Genomic DNA, 19,083 nt, shown 5'->3' on the forward strand with positions numbered 1-19,083 from the left:
TGCATGAAAAGGCTTATTGGAAATGGCCAGTGGTCTCACCTGGGCAGGGCAGGAGCACTGTTCTTTGTGGGCTGACTCTTGGGTCTCAAAGGAGAATGCTCATCCTTCTCTGAATGGAATTGGGGAGTGAGGAAGAGTGTCTCTCTCCCTGTCTGTCAGGTTGTGAGTTATCAAAAGGGTACACAGGTGGCCCAACCTTGAGAGGCCGAAGGTCTTTTGCAAACAAGATGCCCTCAGCCTGCGTCACTGCCCCAAGGCAGCTTGCTTTTGCTCTTGTAACAGGAAACCTTGGGCCCAGAAAATCCCAAACTATAATGTTGGCACTGCTTCACTCGGGAAATGTGAGTTTTTAAAGGAGTGGATTTTTAAAAATTAAGATCGCCATAGTAACATGGCACCATTCATCTGAAATCATGGCTTCTAGATATTACCAGGTCTCTTCTCTCTCACACACACACACTCCCCATTTCATAGATAAAGAAAGTGAGAGACTTAGCAATTGAAAGACTTCCGCATCTTGATGTGTCGAGCAGGTCTGGTTTCTCATTGCCTGCTTTTGTTTCAGGGAGAGTTAAATGTGACTTGGACACAGCAAGCCAGAGTTGGCATGGGGTGCTGGGAGATCTGTGGACGAAGTCCTCATCCCAGCCCGCTCCTTCTCATGCCCTCTCTCTCCACCCTCCCTTTTCCATAAGAAACTGCTGGAACCCAGAAATTCAGCCAGGCAGGCAAGGGCCAGCAGCTGGCTTGGGGTGGGTACAGGGGAGGAGGAAGAGGTTACCCTAACCACCTCCCTGTCCAGGCTCAATGACTAAGCAGCGCTGGCCAGAGGGATACTGTAGCATAAGCCGATTTTAAAAGCACGCAGATGGACTGGGATGCTATTTAAAACACCATTTGTAGGAAATCTGCTTTTGGAAATACCTTAGCACTGCACATTTTGATAGAATGCTGTCCTCCCTGGCTTTATCCCTGGTATTGGTTCTGCAGGGAAGATATTCCTGAGAATTAAATGTAGCTTTCTGGACTCCTTTAGAACCATTCTTCTCCACTTTTTCATACCGGATACATTCTCATCTCTTTTATTTTCTCTTTCTCTCTCCTCTTTGCCTCCTCTTCTCACCCATGACTAAATTTCTTTCCCTAGAAACCACGGGGTAATTTCCTTCTTGGTACCTAGAAAGAGGCAGAAGAATGGAAAGGCTGCCAATCAAGCGTTGCCCCCTCCCTGTGCTCCCTTGTCCCTCCTCGGGTGTGGCGGGCGAGGGAGGAGATCTCCGGGTCCTTGAGTCCATGCATGATCTCTGCTGCTCCTTCATTATCAGATCTGCTCCCAGATGCCTGTATTTAATGTGCAGATTCTGCACCGTTCATGGTGTGTCAGCGCAGCTCTCTGGCTGTTCGGGTTGAAATAGTTGAGTGAACCGTGCCAAATAGATTTGTCAAGTCTGCTGCAGTTTGATTTGATGCCATGAAGGGGAGGTGGGGTGAGGAGGGGACCAGGGGGCAGTGTGGGGAGAGGCTTCGTCGACCCAGGACACTACCACTGTTTCCTTTTGTAGCTGCTGGATGGTGGGCACCGCGCCAAGCACACTGGCGCTAAGTGGACTCAGAAGCAGAATTCAGCCAGCAGGACCTGTGAGCAAAGCCCAACAGAGTTGGAGGCAGCAGTGGGCTCTGCTCTGTGGGCAGTTGGGAGGGGTTGCATATGGGACCCAGTGCACGGGGTGTGCAAGGAGGTGATGGTGATGTTTGGGGCAGAAATGTGGGGACTTGATTTCAATTCCCTGGTCTCTGTCAACACCAGTGCGGTATACCAAAGGCCAGGGAATTGGGGAAGTTGGAGGAAAACAAGATTAATGAGCACTCAGGGTGGTGGGGGATGGCTGTGCTAGTCCCTTGCAAAACACTGTCTACAGTTTGAACCCAGACTGGGCTGAGGCAAGGCCTGAGCCTATGAGGGGAAGACTTCCTTGAGGCTAGGAAGTGAGGGGGACTAACTGAAGAGCTCTTTTCCTACCTCCCACAGCCTGGAAGCAGCCTCTTCTTAGGCCTTTCCATCCAATAGGTAACGGTGAGGCTACGGATAAGAAAGGCATTACCCTGTTGCTGGGGATATTGCAAGGATCCTCCAGGCAAAATGCAGCCCGGTTACACAGGCCATGTGTACAGCACATCCCCAAACCCTTATCCAACTCCACATGCCATAGAAAATGGAACCTATGATTTTCCTACGGGGGACCTTCTTATGCATATTTACTGCATAACCACAAGACAGAGAGCTCTTCCACCTGTTAGAGCCCATAGCCAGCCTGTGCACTCCCTTAGATTATACAAATTGCTTCACATATATTTCTTCAGAAACCACAAGCATAAAACTACTGCCTTTGGTTTCACCAGCTGTATTAATAACCCCAAACACAGACATAGCATTGTAAGTACAATAGTGGAGAGTTGGTATGTATGTCTATAATTATAGGCACAATTATGTACACACAAACCAAGGGAGGGGCATGGAGAAAGATGGAAGGAGCTGGAAGGCACGAGGCCTTGGCTAGGCTCCTGCTCACCTCTGAGATGCTGGTTCTGCGAGTCTGCACTGGAAGCAGTGAGACAGAGGCTGCTGTCAGGCCAGGAGGACACAGGCCATGCCCTTACAGGTCTTAGCAAAAGCCTCTAATTTCACTGGTCCTTTATTTGGTACATGTGAGCATCTTTCTTGCTGATGTCACTCTGGTTACCTTGTTCTTAGTCACAGTGTTGCTGGGCTGTTCTGATGTGTTCAAAAGAAATTTGGACTAAAAGAAAAAGTCTATTGGGTGTTACCTGTATCCTGATGGCCAGATTGAGGATGGAAGGGTGAGGACAGGGATTGGGTAAGGTTTGGGTCCAAGAGTTTTCAAAATTACCCATAATGAGTGGCAGAAATGCACTAAGTTCAATCTTATTAATGTAATGATGACTTCCAAGAAGGCTCGGAGAACCCTCATGCACTAGCTTATTTGCTTCAGAATTTAATAGTGTTTCAGACTGTGGAACTGAAGCTCTCGGGCAAAGTAATTTGCCGCAGGGACTTGGGGGAACTGTGGAGTCCCTGTGGAAGGCACTGGTCACCACGCTTTGAGTTCAGACCAGTCTTCTCATAATCTGTGGCTCACCATCTTGCATTCAGAGGGAAATTGGCTTCCTCATTGTTCTATCCAGAGTTCAAGAGAGGCGCACATTCGTGGAGATATGAAGGCAAGTTGTGCTTTGAGGGCACTGGGCTCATCATTTTGGATCTGGGGCCCCACCATAAGAATCCTGAGCTGTAGCTTGAATGAAGTCACTTTGGCCACATCCCTTCATAACAAATAACCACTTCCTGATCACTTCAAAAATCCTCAGTTCTACATTTATTTTCCAAATTAAAACAAATCATTGTGAGAGCCATCTAAGAAATTTAAAACCCTTTGTGAAGCTTTCAGAAACTTAAAAGGAAAGACATACCCCCCAAATTAATTGGCTAAAGGTTAGAACCATGTGGTGTCTCTCTTCAGACCTTCTCAGGTGATGCACTGCGTGACCTTGGAGATTTCTCTTTGCAGCTCCGTGCCTCAGAGTTTCTGCTGGCCCAAATGGAACGGTGCCTTTTTTGCTGTAGGCAGAGCACCTTGGGATCCATAGATGGAAGGCTCTCTACAGATATAATTAATGTATTAGACCCACAGAGCTCTTCTTGAGCAGAAGCAAGTTATCAATTTTAAAAGTAACAAGGCCCCATGGGATATTTATCTGCCTCTCTTAAAACCGTAGGTCTGGAAGGGACCTGATAAGTCATCCAGACCTCTCCGTGCATCTGATGGGGCCTGTACGTGAGCTGCCACAGATAAACCGCACCCCTCAGGCTTCAGTTAGGAATGCAATTTTCCTCCAATGAAAATTTGGGTTTTTTAAAAAATACATATATACCTTTTTTTGAAGCCTCCTGGCGGATGACTGGCTTTCCCTTTCCCTTTTATTGTAGTAATTTTACTTATTGTGTATAATATTAAGACAATGACTCAAACCATCAGCTAGTAATGGACATCCAACTTTAGAAGTCATGGATATGATTATATCATCCAGGATCATGTATGTTCAAAAGAGGGCTGATGTCCTCTCCGAATTCAAGTCCCCCAGTTTATCTGCCCCTCTCAATTATAACCAAGAAGAATCGAGGGCCCATGGTAATTAAGTTTGTCCCTTATCCATTTGCCATGGGATGAGCTCAGACCTTTAGCCTCTCCACTTAGGAAGCTGCAGGGAAAATTTCATTATACATAAGCTTGGAACCTTTTCTCCATCAGGCCCCCATGGCTGGCTTCACCCAACTCCCATGGGTGCTGAATTGTCTCCGGGACTGGAGGCCAGCCTCCATGGCGCTTATAGCCTTGATGCTAAATTCCTCGTGCTTTCCAGACCCACGGCCAATGGGACGGAGCAGACAGCAGGAAATGTGAAATGGTGCTGTGATTTTGCTTGGGCAAAAGCCCAGGCATCTCCGGATGAGCAGTGGGGTGAGCACTTTGCCAGGTAGACTGTCGGGTTCTTTGCTGTCACCGGTTCCCTGCTCTGTGATTTCCTGAGATTTCTTCTGGAAAAGGAGTACAGTTCGCAGGTAGATTTAGCAACCTCATTCCCTGCACACTTTTTGCTCTCTTTTCCACACCTGGAGATTTAAAAGTGCCTCCTTCAATAATGTGGCAGTGTCCTTTCAGGAGGTATTCAGTTGGAGGCCCTTCCTACCCAGGTAGAATGTCTATTTCTGCCCCACCTTCATGGGAGTACACCCTCATGGCTCTGATATTCCACTCTCCTGCATCCCATCTCTCCTCCAGCCCCCGATCCCTGAGCTGTCCTCTGCTCCTCTCCTCCCTTATGCTTTCCTGTCTCAAATCCTGAAACCCTAATCCTGTTAGTATGCTGTGTTCCAGGGCTCGGCATCTCGATGGGGGTAACTTGATCCCTCAGTAAATCTAACGGGCCCCTCAAGGCACACACAGATGGGGATGTGTACATACTACCCACCTCTGCCCCCCACCCCCAGAAAAAAAAATCGGCTTTCCTTGCCCTACACCCCACAAGCTCTTGCTCTTCCGTCTTCTCCTGCATATCAGCAATACTGCCTGATGATAAAAAACAGCCCTAAAGTAAAGGAGGAGGAGATAGGAGGGCATCATGGTGGTAAATGAGCATTTGGTGGTTAGGGAATTTCTTTGCCCTACCCCCATCCCTTCCTGCCCTTAAATTCTCTTTCTCAGTGTCTCTCATAGATATATATTTATACAGGAGAGAGACATCGCTTCTGATTCTGTATCTGGCTAAGTTCCCACATTCACTAGAATGAAAGCAGCTTAAAAAAAAAATTTATAGTCTTTAAGGAAGAGATTTAAGAGAGAAATGTCAGGACCAAGATTTACAAACAGGAAAAAAAAGTCCATTACCTTAACATCATTTTCCCCGAGTGCAGCAGGCCCCCCAACCCCACCGCTACGCTTGCCTGTTTGGTGCAGCAAATTAATTAAGCAGGATGGTATCCATTGATTAACCGTTTGTTTCCCTGTGTAGCCCCGCTGGCTGATTTTAGAGAAAATGCAAGGGAAAGCGGGTGGGAGGGGGAGGACCAGCATCTGGTCCTGAGTGAGGATGGGTCAGTACGGTGGTCCCTGAGAAGAATGTTTAAAATGTACTCCTGCTTTCCCCCTTCTCTGCCCTCCATTCCTGCCACCTCTCTTCTCTGCTGGCTTTGTTCTGCTCCTTGAGAGTCTGTGCCAAGTAGATTGAAAAGGAGAACTTTGGATGCAATGAAACATTTATTAGTGAAGAGAAATATTTATTTTTTAAAAAGAAAGGGAGGAGAAAAAGATCTCCTGCACAGTTTCTACCTCAGGGCTCCAGCACTGTGTTGTCTTTGAAAAATTTTCTCTCTGTGCAGTTCCTGGAGCCAGTTGCGTTCACATATTTACAGCAAAATAGAAGTAAACTGTAGGTCACACTATAGGTAATGAAGGGACGGGCATGCGCAGACGGAGTGAATGAAGCCTAGTCAGGTGGGAGGCAGTGCACAGAATGAGAGTCTGTGCCTGTGGACCAAAGGGCCTGCCTGATGGAGGAAGGTTAGGCAGCCAGGAACACTGTGAGCCTGTGCGGGGTCTCTCCACCGAGAGGCTCAAAGCCTGTTGAGTGTCTACACTTGCCTGGGCACCCGGATGTTGATGGCAGAGATGAACAGCATATGGGGAGAGAGACTTAGGGCTGGCAGAGAATCCTCCCTCAAAGAGGACTCCCAGGTAGGCAATGAAACAGTAGCTGTTCTCAGTGGCGCCTGAGTCACTGCGTGTTCTTCAAAGAGATCTTTGGGAGGGGTCAGCAAGAAGTGGTGGCTGTGACTAGAAATGGGGGGAAAGACAAAGGACAGATGACCTCAGAAACCAAACGTGCTGCTTTCTGGCTAGATGTTTCTTCTTAGAGTATAAATATATATACATACATATACATACATGTATACTTTTCTTTTTTGGTTTTCACATAGTCCATGCCTTATGAGCTCACAGACATGGTTTGAAACATGTTGTTTCCTTTTTCTGGGTGGGGGAAGAGTGATTTGTAGATAATAACCAAACTGGGATATTGGATAGCAGCCAATTTAATTGGCAGATGCCCCCCTCTCCCAGAGGTGCAAATCAAAAAATCCATGAAGTGCTGCCGGTTTCAGATTCTGTCTTACTGAAAATAAACCAAAGGTCTCCAGAATCAATTGGCAAGTGTTGGATTATGTTCGGAATTCAGCAAGGCACCAAATGGATTATCTAAACCACTTCGTGCCCTGAATTGTTTTTCAAACTTGGTTTACAGAAGTGCACTTGAAGAACTTTATATTCAACATAGGTTTATATATTCAGATATATATATATATATATATATATATATACACACACACACATACATACACACGCGCACACACACACATTAGTAATTACAACATAATCAATGCTATCCCACCTCGTTAGAAAGCTAGGATCACCTTGAACACACTTCTGGTTTTCCTTTGGGTGGGAAAGCAACCATATTAACTTTTTTTTTTTTTTTTTTGTTAACAAAAACATATACCATCTGTGACATCCAGCTTTTAAAGCAGATGTTAAAATGTGATCATCACATTTTATATACATCTATCTGGGTGTGCCATACGCTGACAAGTCACTGAGTTTTCTCAGCAATGTGGACTCCTCACTGTGAAGTTATGGCCTGAAAATTCTTGGCCCCGAGGTGGGACTTGAGAGTTAATGGCTCTCAAGGCTTGAATTTTCCCAGTTAAACAGAGACCTATTTGTTACTCGTGCTGTAGCTTCCTGTCTAACATCTGTCCTGGCTGCAGTGCTGGCCCTAGAGCCAGCAGGGAGGGCTGGCTGGTAAAGTTCAGTGTCTATTTGCAAGCCTGCTATCTACTTTATTTTCCTGAAGGAGAAATCAAGGTATCTAAGGTTTATTGATTTGCCTATAGTGATTCAGTGAGTCGGCAGGGAATAGGGAGTGAAACCAATTTCCTGGCATCATTTCCCAAGCACACCAACTCCTTACCTTGCAGTGCCTCGACTGGAAGCCAAGAATCCATCTCAGAGAATTTGCTCAGAAAACATATGAAGGGTGATTCTGAAACCACAGAAGCATTGAGAAAGTCATAAAGATGTATAATATATGATAGCATTTACCAGCTATAAATAGGGCCGTGCAGGGAGAAAAATAGAGTCCTTATAAATCCATTGGGTCTGGAGAAATAGAAACTGCTTAATGTTTCATTAAAAATGGATTTTCATAAATTGCACTTTGATATCTTTGGGCACAAGGCAATATGTGAGGACTAAGGTGTTGTTATTTATTATTCTTTGTTTATTAATAATTTGAAGTGTTATTGAACCAAAACATCAACAAGTTATATTCTCTCTCTGAGTGGAGCAGTCACCAGGTGTGCTGAGTCTGAGCACTATTTGAAATGTATGAAAATCCACAGCATTTGTCCACAAAAACACTTAGGCTACAAGGGACAGTGGTAACTAAAATGCCCTGTTAGAAAGTGGACACTGCTGGGGCAGTTCTAAATGAGAAACTCTTGTGAAGCAAGCCTTAGAATCTAGGGGCCAGAAGGGACTGTACAGATCAACCCATACAATCTCCTCATTTAATAGGGAAGGAAATTGAGGCCTGGGGGAGGTAGAGATATTTGCCCACAGTGAGGGCTTCCCTGGTGGCTCAGATGGTAAAGAATCTGCCTGCAATGCGGGAGACCTAGGTTCAATCTGGGGTTGGAAAGATCCCCTGGAGGAGGGCATGGCAACCCACTCCAGTGTTCTTGCCTAGAGAATCCCCATGGACAGAGGAGCCTGGCCGGCTACAGTCCTTAGGATTGCAAAGAGCTGGACACAACTGAATGAGTAAGAACAGCAGGAGATAATTAACAACAGAGTCTGGCTCCTGGTTCAAGCCTTAGTGTTTGAACTTTTTTCTACTACGCCCACCTCAGAGTAAGAGGTATATAAAAAGTTTATTAAAGTAAGCTGGTATTGGGAACTTCCCTGGAGGTCCGAGGAGGAGGAAATGGCAACCCACTTCAGTATCCTTGCGTGGATCACCCCAGGGACAGAGGAGACTGGGGAGCTACAGTCCGTGGGGTCACAGAGTCAGACCCCACTGAGCGACGGGGCAGAAGCACACGTTGGAGATCCAGTGGTTAAGACTTCTCCTTCCAGTGCGGGGCTGCAAGTTCGATCCCTGGTTGGGGAGCTAGGATCCCACATGCCTCATGGCCAAAATACCGAAACATAAAACAGAAGCAGTATTGTAACAAAATCAATAAAGACTTTAAAAATGGTCCACATTCCAAAAAAGGACGGTATTCCGTCAGCCAAGGGTCCCAAGAATAGAGGGTAGTTAAAAGCACAAGCTCAGGGGCAAACAAGACACTGAGAAGAAACTGGGCTCAGAAACAGGAATGGTTACTTGGGGTCACATTGTAAGAGCCTTCATTTGGTTCAGGGGTGGGAGAAAAGTGAGCAATAGTGGAAGGAAGGTCAATTAGAGAACCAAGTAGGTGTCCTCAGGTAGATAACCCATGTGCCTGCCTCCCTCACTGACTGATGCCACTGTGGGCAGAGATCCAGGAGGCTTACCCAAGCCTGTGGCCACACTCATCCATGGGAAGAGCAGCCCCCTCCTCAAACACGTACCCACGCGCGTGTGTTCCCCATGCCCACACACAGCCAGCCTCCCTAAGACAGTCCAAAGACACAGTCATTTCCTTACTGAGGAAGGAAAGAAATGGTTTCCTGGTGTTGTCTGCCCAGGCTGAGAAATGAAGGGGTCAGATAAGATAAAATTGGATATTAAAAACACATAAGACGTGCTGTGTTTCTAAACGGTACCAGCATGGTGTGTACGCTGTGGATTAGCAGCTGTGTTAAGGTTCAAATCCACTCAACACTCCAATTATATATTCACGTGGCAAATCAAACCCCCCACCAAGCCCCCCGCCTTGGAACTCCTTAGCATCTCCTGATGGAGGCCACACACAGCCGCCACCACCATCCTCAGGGAGCAGGTCAGTAGTGGGGCTCCCCCCACTGCTCACAGCACCCGTCCGAAATAAGCAGAGGGCTTGTCTTTGCTTCTGCCCTGCCAAAACAAAACAAAACCAAAAAAACAAACAAAGAGCCTCTGCCTCATGCTGAATTCTAGGAGAACTGATTCATCTTTTTCCCTTGGATTCGGTTCCTCCATCTCTTTCCCCAGAGCGGCAAGGAAGCCAAGGAACGGGCATGGCGAGGCCTGGACTGTCTGCCCTCCTGCCCCTCCTCCTGGTGGTTCCTCCCCAAGATTAGATCACAGAGGTTCAGGCACCTCCTTCTTCCTGTCGGCCTTCTCCCAAGCGTCTGGCTCCAGCTTCTTTCCTTCTGCTTTTGTGGCCCGTTTTCTTCGTCTTCTTGCTCTTCTTTGTCCTCAATCACCGTGCAGGAAGCAGCCGAACTGAAGCTGGGAGGAATGCGTGCGGCAGGCAGTCCTGCTTTGGTGCTCCCGGCAGTCAGCGAAGCAGCAGAGGAGGAAACTGGCGGCCTGGGGACCTGAGCAGAGGCTCCCCAGGGGAGCAGAGCAAACAGCAAGGCTGGAGGGGGGTGCTCCCCTGGAATAGGGGGGCTCAGTACCAGGAACAAGGGGTTTCGGCTGAATACAGTGGTCCTCTGAATACTGTTTTGTCCTCTCTTTCCCTACGTTTCTCTTCAACAGACCACATGCCCTTATTTGGTTGCAAAAGGTATGATGGCTCTTAGCCTTCACCGCCACCATCGATGGGAGCTAGTAATGGCTCTGACGTTTGACCTTTAGCAAATGGGAAATACAGAAAGTTCAAGGTTGCCAAATGGCAGAGTTCCTAGTTACAGTTCCTAAGGAAGCAAAGACCACGTTGTTTATTAGTTCTAAGCCTTGGTGCTGCTCTTCACTGTTTCCCAGAGCCTTCTACGTTGGGATTAGAAACAGTGGGAGCACACCACTCAATAGCAGCTCTCCCTCTATTCCACCCGTGCTTGGGGATCTCAAGGCTCCTAACACCAACATAAACACTGCACATGTAAGAGAGACAAGAATCGAGGGAGAAAACCACAAGCCTACAGTCTAAAAACGTGACAAGGACTTGAGATCCAGACAGACATCTCTGAGCCTCAGTTTTTTCATCAGCAAAGCGGAAATAATAGCACTTACTTCCTGCAATGTTTTTTAGGCCTGATTGTGTTTAAATAGCATCTGGCTCAGTGGCATTCCAACATGCTGGTTTCCCCATTCCCCTTGTCCAAAGCCTGTCCATGCCCAGACAGCTCATGTGTTATAGGTGTCATGAGCTGAAGGATCTGGCCCCCCTACCCAAGAGGAATGGCTAGTTGTTGCAGAGTTGGCTGTGAATGGATTTACAGTCACTTGGTTGTTAGAGCTGTGACAGGTATGATCTAGGAGTGGTTAGCGGTCCTTTCCTCCACTCTTATCAAGGGAAACCGGGAGAAACTCATGTCCACTTGCTCCAGCTCCTCTTTGTTTCTTTTTTTGTAATGGAGAGCACAAAAAAGCATAAGGTCCATATGGTAGTTATTGATTTGGGCCATCTGGTAAGCTCGGACTTGCTCCTACCATGTTGGATCAGAAGCTACTCGGGACAGCCATTCCTCCCATAAGAGATGCATCAGTCAGATGGGGATGGGGCGGATTTCATTACAGGGCGGAGACTGCAATGAGAGGAAGCCAGAGCAGGACTCTGAGGGTTTGCCTGCAACCCTGACCCTAGGACAAAGACCAGAAAGAGCCAAGAAAGTGTTGATTGACACAGGGGCACCAGGGTAGACAGTGCTTTCTCACCCATCCGTGGAGCAGGGAGACCTCTAAGTAACTAACAAAAACAATCGGGATGCACTTTCTGATGATAAAATACCCTCCAAATATTTCTGTATGCTGAAACCTGAGGAAGAGGGAAAGTCAAGTTCATGCTAGTGAGAGAGGTCCACAAGCCCTAAAAGATGACATTGTCATTCCATTTTTAAAGGATATTCTGCTGCTTATTCCCCCTCTCGCTTGGCTTCTGAAAGTGTTTTGCTTTTCGTGGTGCCTTCCTCTGCTTGCTCTCAGGCCCAGAGGCAAAATTTTTTCTTCCCTCCAAAAGTTTTTGTGAAGACCATGTATTGTTTTCAAGTTAGAGCAGTGTGAGAAATTATTGTGTGTTTTTTTTTTTCCATGGTATTTCGAAAACAGCCCCAGACTACAAACTCACTGATTATTTTTAAGCTTAAGGGAACTAGCATTGAACAGAGCTTCCCCCACTCCGTCAAAGACTGCCTGGCTCAACTACACACAGGGATTTCAATAACATAGACTGGCGTGTGATGTTACAGGTCTTCCAAGCCAACAACGATGCCACAGAGGTGGTTCTGAACAAGCTGCACTCGCCGCTGCTGACACGGTTTGTCAGGGTCCGCCCGCAGACCTGGCACACAGGCATCGCCCTCCGCCTGGAACTCTTCGGCTGCCGCGTCACAGGTAAAGTGGCGTCGCTGTGAGGTTGGAGAGCGAACTGAGTCCTGGGCTCTGCTTCCGCTTCCAGCCCTATGCCAACAGCACGATTGCAGCACGTGGCCTTCATAGAAGGCTCGATTTTACCTGTGTGGGTCTTGAATGCACGTGAAGTCTGGACCCTGCCTTGCTGGGTACCATGTTTTCAGGCAACCTCCACTCTCTCAGTGGCTGCATGAATACTTATAGAAGGCCCCCTGTGTGCCGGACCCCACACTGGGAGCTGGAGATGAAAAAGAGAAGGGAATGAGCAGATAGGGTCCCTGACATGGCAGAACATTCTGGCTGGGGGGCAAGACAGATACTAAACCAATGTAAGTATGGGGATAACTATGTGAAGGAAGAGCACGAGGTACTCTGAGAGTGACTGAAGGAACTTCTTAGAGCATTGATCAGAAGTTTGGGGACAGCCTTTCTAAGGGTGTGACACTTAAGGTCTGGGCTGAGTAAAGGGTGGTCTGATGGTGAGTGAGGGGGACAGCATTTTGGGTAGAGGGAACAGCAAGTGAGAAGGATGCAAGGCAGAAAAGAGCTGTGATGATACATATGGAAGTAAAGACCTTACCCCATGAAGAGTTCTATCTAGATGGGCAAACAAACACCCAGCTTACAATTCAATGCTCAGCGCAGTTCCTCTATGCTCACCACCCCCAGGAGGGTTAGTGGGGACCGTCACCAACAAGGACGTGAGAGTCCTTGGCTAACAGCGTAAGATGCTCAGCCATGCCAGGCACTGTGCTTTTCATACAATAACTAATGGAATCAGCAACTGACTTTTATATAGTAACTAATGGAATCCTTGCAACAACCCCCAAGAAGTAAGTACTACTGTTAATCCTCCTTTAGGCCTAGGGAAACTGAAGCACAGAACACTTTAATCATTTTCCCAAAGTCACACGACTAGTAAGGACAAAGCAAATGTGAATCCAGGCAGTCTGGTGCTCAGCCATGCTCTTAACCACAGTGCTATCCCCTTGAAATGCAGAGAAGTCAGTGTTGACTTACAGTGTTTGACAGTCGGGTTCTTTGACAGCTCCCTACTCATGGGGGTGGTCCCAGTTAGTAGGGTACCAGCCTGACCTCTTGTATCTTCCTCCTTCTCTGCAGATGCCCCCTGCTCCAACATGCTGGGGATGCTCTCGGGGCTCATTGCCGACTCCCAGATCTCTGCCTCCTCCACCCGAGAGTACCTCTGGAGCCCCAGTGCCGCCCGCCTGGTCAGCAGCCGCTCAGGCTGGTTCCCTCGGATCCCTCAGGCCCAGCCAGGAGAGGAGTGGCTCCAGGTGGACCTGGGAACACCCAAGACCGTGAAAGGCGTCATCATCCAGGGGGCCCGTGGAGGAGATAGCATCACTGCAGTGGAGGCCAGGGCGTTTGTGCGCAAGTTCAAAGTCTCCTACAGCCTCAATGGCAAAGACTGGGAGCACATCCAAGACCCCAGGACCCAGCAGCCAAAGGTAGGATGTTCCCAGAGGACTCCCTAACCTTGCCCCACAAAGGGAGGTTGATCTGGGGCGGGCTGGGATGTTGATTTCCCATCTAGATGGTCATCACCAACTTCTATGAGCCAGTCAAACAAATGTTAACTGAGGGATACTTTGTGCCAGGCCCTCTGCTAAATGCCTTTTAATCCTTACAACAGGCTTCCCTAGTGGCTCAGATGGTAAAGAACCGGCCTGCCGGTGCAGGAGACATGGGTTCTATCCCTGGGTCGGGAAGATCCTCTGGAGAAGGAAATGGCAACCCACTCCAGTATTCTTTCCTGGAACATCCCATGTACAGAGGAGCCTGAGGGGTTATAGTCCATGAGATCACAAAGAGTCAGACATGACTGAGCAACTAAACAACGAAAATCTTTATAACATCTCTAGAAGGTAGATCTTATGGTCCCTCCCATTTCAGAGATGATGAAACTGAGGCTTGATGTCATGTCCAGGGTCACACAGTACCTGTGATAGAGCCATGATTCAGACACAAGTCTCCCTCCAGAGCACAAACACCTAACCACTATTCCACACCACCTTGCTAATAACTTGGACACTCTTAATACCCTCTTTCAGATAAAGTTTCCTTGGAACTGGCCAGATATTCAAAGGGGATGTGGTTCTTGGAGGCTCAACTATAGAAACTTAGGGAATGACTTCCAAAAACAACTGTGTGTTTCTGAGTGTTGCTGAACTTTGTATTTTGCTGGGCTTGACTGCTTAGATCTTTCCCGCCTCTCACAGGGAGACTGGAAAGAGGCAAAGGAAACTAACTCCAGGCCAGAAGTGCAGGCCAGCGTCGCCCACTCTGTCCTGCCATTGCAGGAGTAAAGGTCAGCCCTGAACAGGGGGCACCAAGGAGCTCCAGGAAAGGGAGGGATGTAATGCCCCTGTCCCTTTCCATGTTAATCTCCCAATCAGCTTTGGGCACCAGTCCTCAATGCTAAGTTAACTCTTCATTTTTTGCAGAAGATCAGGGCCTCTAGTAAGGAAGGGGTATCACGTGTCTCTGTTTGGCCTCCTTTACTAAGCCAACATTTCCATTCTTAATGCAGAGGCAAGGGCTGGGCTGGAGGTTTTGCACTGCTGATGTAAATTCCCAGCTCATGATTCCAGTGGCTTGAAAGGGCTCAAGGCTTGGTAACTGGAACCTTCAGTGGATGGAACACAAGTTGGACCACAGGCTCTCCCAGGGACCCTTGACCTTGAGTCTTCTTGACCATCCTGAGGGCCGGGAAAGGAGATGATCTTAGCCAGGCTCAGAGCCTGCTCTCCCCATGCAGTGCCCCGCTTTTGGAATTGTGGGCATTCTGCCACATTCCTAGATAAAAATCTGCCACAGCGCCTGGCACACCTGTGCACCGCCTTTCCCTAAGTCACTGGATCGCAAGTGTGCTCTGGGTTGGTTTTCCCACGTGACTTCAGCCAGGGCAAGCCCAGTGGTCATCAGTTTCATGTAGTGTGGCTTCAGGTAAGGTTTACTTTGACAGAATGTCTTCTACTAAACCAAGGTTGGGGGAACACAGTCTTAGACTATCAGCATGTGCCCAGCAGAAATAGCCATTAGCCTAGAGAAAGGATGGTCACTTTCCCTTCAGCCTCTCAGTGACCTGGAACTTTCTAAATTGAAATTGTCAAGCTGGGAGTTTCTAACTCTAGACTCTTAAGCATCAGGGAAAGAACTTCTTTTTCTAATAAACGGAGAACTTCAGAACAGGCAAGACAATCTACATGCCCTTTCCTCCTCCCTAGCCAAGTACAGCTTCACACTCACTCAGAGCCAAATTCTGCATTTGCAGTTTCACTCCCAGGACAGAGAACAGAACCCAACAACTGCCACTTTCATCTGCTCCCTCTTTGCCATGTTTCTGGGACCTCCCAAATTAATAAAAACCTTGGTCTGAGAATGGGGCTCCCTCAGACCGAAATGTGCAGCAACGGTGGATGAACTCTGAAGCAGACTTCTAGCCAGATGTAAGGGGCGGGGAGGGAAGGGGGAGGAAGGAGCAGAAGGGAGGAGTGAAGAGGCGTCCACTCAGGAAGGGCTGAACGGCCTTGTCTCCCCTGCAGCTGTTTGAAGGGAATGTGCACTATGACACCCCTGACATCCGGAGGTTCGACCCTGTCCTGGCGCAGTACATGCGGGTGTACCCGGAGAGGTGGTCACCTGCAGGCATTGGGATGCGACTAGAGGTGCTGGGCTGTGATTGGACAGGTAAGACCCCCTTTCCACTTCAGGTCTCACCCACGTGGTCTCCTGATCCCGGCTTCCTGGGATGGCCTGGGAGGAGGTCAGAGTATGATGGGGACAGGCAGAGAGGCAGCCATCCCCAGTGAAGCCCCATCCATTCAAAACCGCACTGCCCCCCCACCGCCCCCACCCCGGCTGCCCTGCACCCCACCTTATTTGACCTCAAACCACAGGCCCTGCCACCTCTGGACTTGGGACAGTTTCTCAAGGGATGTGCTCTGTCAATTTTAAAGGATCGTTTCAGTCCTCCACCCTGAGTCTCTCAAAAACAAATCATAGCTACACACCACCCACCCAAATTCAATTAGACCCTGACTCTTCAGGCCAGAGGGCTGTGGCTGTTGATTTAGGGAAGGGAAAAAAAAAAAAAAGCCTTGCTCATGATAATAAAGTAATCGGTTTATGTCTGAATCTGGCCTCCAGATGTCAGTGGCTAAGAGACTTCATTTTCATTTCGAAGCTACATCTGTAAAAGGCATTTATTTGCTCGGGAGGGACCCTGTTGCGGGGGAGCTGCTAGGAACCCACCTTCTTCCCCTTGTGCGGCAGAAGCCTGGCTGGGTCCCGCCTCTACCCAGCAGCGGCCCCGGAGCATCTCCAGAGTCTCCTGAACAGCATGAGGCCCACGGATCACAGCCACCCTCCCTGTTCCCTGGGTAGCACCCCATCCATCCTTCCGAGTAGGGCCTCCCTCCTCTGCAGGCCCCCACGCTCCTCGCGGGCAGAGCTGGCACAGATCTCAGCTAAGCCAGAGTCGAGCTCGCGCGCTGCCTGCCAGACGGAGCTGGCGCGCCGAGCCAGAGACAGCAGGAGCTGCAGGCAGGACCCGGGCCCCAGGTATCTCCATTTTCCTGTCTGTAAGGTACCTGTCAGCAGCTCGCCCAGCAGGGGAAGGTGAAGGATTAATAAGGGCATGTCGGAGAAGTGCTTTTGGCTCCCGGGGAGAAAAATGCTGCCTGTGTGCTGTTACCGTGGCGCCCAGGAGGTGTCCCGTTGAGGCGCGCCGGCTGGGAATCCGGCCGAATTAGCCTTTCTCACCTCCAGATGGAAGGCAGCCCCAGTGAATGCATTTTAGTGGGAAGACACTCTATTCCCCGTCATGAAGGAGTGAGGCCAGGTTCCCTGCAGCCCACTGAGTGTGCCTCACCTGTCCTCTCTCGGCCGCTGAAAACTGCCCTCTGGCAGCGACCCAAGCTGGCTGCTTTGGGCCAGCATCAGAGCATTAGAGGTACAGAGGACCCGAGGGCTGCAAGGCCAGTGACTTTCAAGCGTTTCTGACCATCATCTGCAATTTAAAATAAATTTGTATCACAACCCACTTGACTTACAAGCATGAGTACACACACACAAGCACACACTACCACAGGTGTGCATATGGAATATAGAATATCATTAACCTAGCCTGGACTCTAGGGACAGATTGCCAAGTTCAGGTCCGGCCTCTGCCGATCTCAGTTATCTTAGCTGAAGAACGGGGGTGTAGTATATCTACACCTCTCACCGTTGTCATGAGGATTCAATAAAATAATAAAAGTACTTAGCCTACTGCCTGGCACCTGATAAACTTGGTATAATAAGTAAATGTGATTGAAACAAAAGTTCCCAAAGCAGTGCTAACACATGAGTACACTCTGAAATATCATAGTCCCTTTTTTTTTTTTTTCAGAGTCCCTATTTTAAAATCCTAGTCCTGACCCACGAAATTGATCCACAACCTGTTAACAGGATGACATACAGCTTGAAAAAGATCACCGATCTAGGAGGAGGAAACTGAGTTCCAGGGAGAGGAGCCACTTGCTAGAGGCCACTCAGCTAGCTGAGAGCTGACTCATCCTTCACTCCTGTCCCTGGTCTCCCCGTGTCACGCCTCTCCCAGGCTGGCCCTGCTTTATGACCGACTGAACAACCGCTAATGGCCTTTTCCTCGTACTGCCCCTCCCAAGCTGGCCCAGATGACACTGGAGATGGGTAGCAACAGGTTTCTCATTTCAAAGTTCTCCTAACCATTCTTTGGAAGATCAGAGTAGGACCTCGACACCCTCCACCCAGCCTCCTCCCTTTGAAGTCTCTGACATCTGGTTTCAATTGCCGGGGAGCATAACATGATGGGCAGTTACCTCTAAGTGTCCAGTACAAACAGTGGACACGGAGGCCAGCTGTCATCCCCTCACTTTCATTCACACGTCCTGCCCTCTCACTGCCTTGCCCGCCCCCTTGCCACTGGATTTAACATTTTACATCTCTGCCAAAAGCTCACCCACTCTGACGTTTCCTGGAATCGCTCTCCCAGGCCTTGTGGCTTTCTGCTTTTCACATTTCCATTCATTTCTGCGATTCACCTTTGTTCCCTTCTTCTTTCCTACCCCAAAAGGATAACAGGGAATAGAATGGGCTGGGTTGAGTTGCTGCAGCTAAATAATTTGACAGGGCTACTTCACCTGTTTGTTTGTGTTTCCAATGATTACTTCTTGCCTTGCTGCCCATAGTTGCTTTACAATCGTGTTGGAGATTCTGTGACACGGTGACAAATTTGAACTTACAAATTAGGACGCTCTGAGTTTGTTTGCTATTTACTGTGAGTGAGAGGCAGACATGGCAAAAGGAAGTATGAAAGGTTATGCTCGTAGTATTTAATAGCAGAAAAATGGGAAGTCGACCGTGAAAAAGCTATTCAGCGTGTTTAGTGATTTCCTTCAGCTCCCAGCTTTATTAAATGGTATCTTGAAGGGTGCTGACAAAGATGCCTAATTACATACAGTAGCACAAAAACACACATATAGAAATGGTAGGAGCCATGCACAGGCTTTTTTGGAGGCCAGCCCTGGGATGAAGACCCTACCTCACAACACGCAGACTTAAACATCAGTTTCCAGCATTCCTTGGGGCCCCACCTAGCACCTGACTCAGGCTTTCATTCACTTCAGGAAAGGTTGCTGAATGAATGACTGGCAGCAACAAATAAACAAGTGAATGGATGGATGAATGAATCACCTAGAGCTGAGGGCAGAACTGACTGCCTGCAGCCAGGTTTGCCCAGCCAGGTTTGGTTGCCTGCTCCTCATATTTTAAATCAGTTACCAACACTGACAAGTCTGGAGGTTTTCCCTGGGTTGGTTTTTTTTTCTTTTTGCTTCATGTGTGGGAAGAGACATCTTTTTGCAAGATCTGGCCACACTGACCACCTCCCTACTTGGGGCCATCAGGGTGGTGGCCTCCTTTACA

General features: G+C 48.4%; 1 protein-coding gene across 7 annotated transcripts in view; it reads left to right on the forward strand.

The window, feature by feature from the left end:
- NRP2 (neuropilin 2) overlaps positions 1-19,083 on the forward strand; it is a 126,678-nt gene that overhangs the window by 48,508 nt on the left and 59,087 nt on the right. For all 7 annotated transcript variants that reach the window (XM_060410280.1, XM_060410281.1, XM_012143426.5 and 4 more), the window contains exons 8-10: positions 11,949-12,093; positions 13,234-13,583; positions 15,681-15,825. In XM_060410280.1, coding sequence (XP_060266263.1) covers positions 11,949-12,093; positions 13,234-13,583; positions 15,681-15,825 — 640 coding nt within the window. The remainder of the gene's footprint in view (positions 1-11,948; positions 12,094-13,233; positions 13,584-15,680; positions 15,826-19,083) is intronic.

The sequence above is a fragment of the Ovis aries genome, chromosome 2 (genome assembly GCF_016772045.2).
Source record: "Ovis aries strain OAR_USU_Benz2616 breed Rambouillet chromosome 2, ARS-UI_Ramb_v3.0, whole genome shotgun sequence".
NCBI classification, from domain to species: domain Eukaryota; kingdom Metazoa; phylum Chordata; class Mammalia; order Artiodactyla; family Bovidae; genus Ovis; species Ovis aries.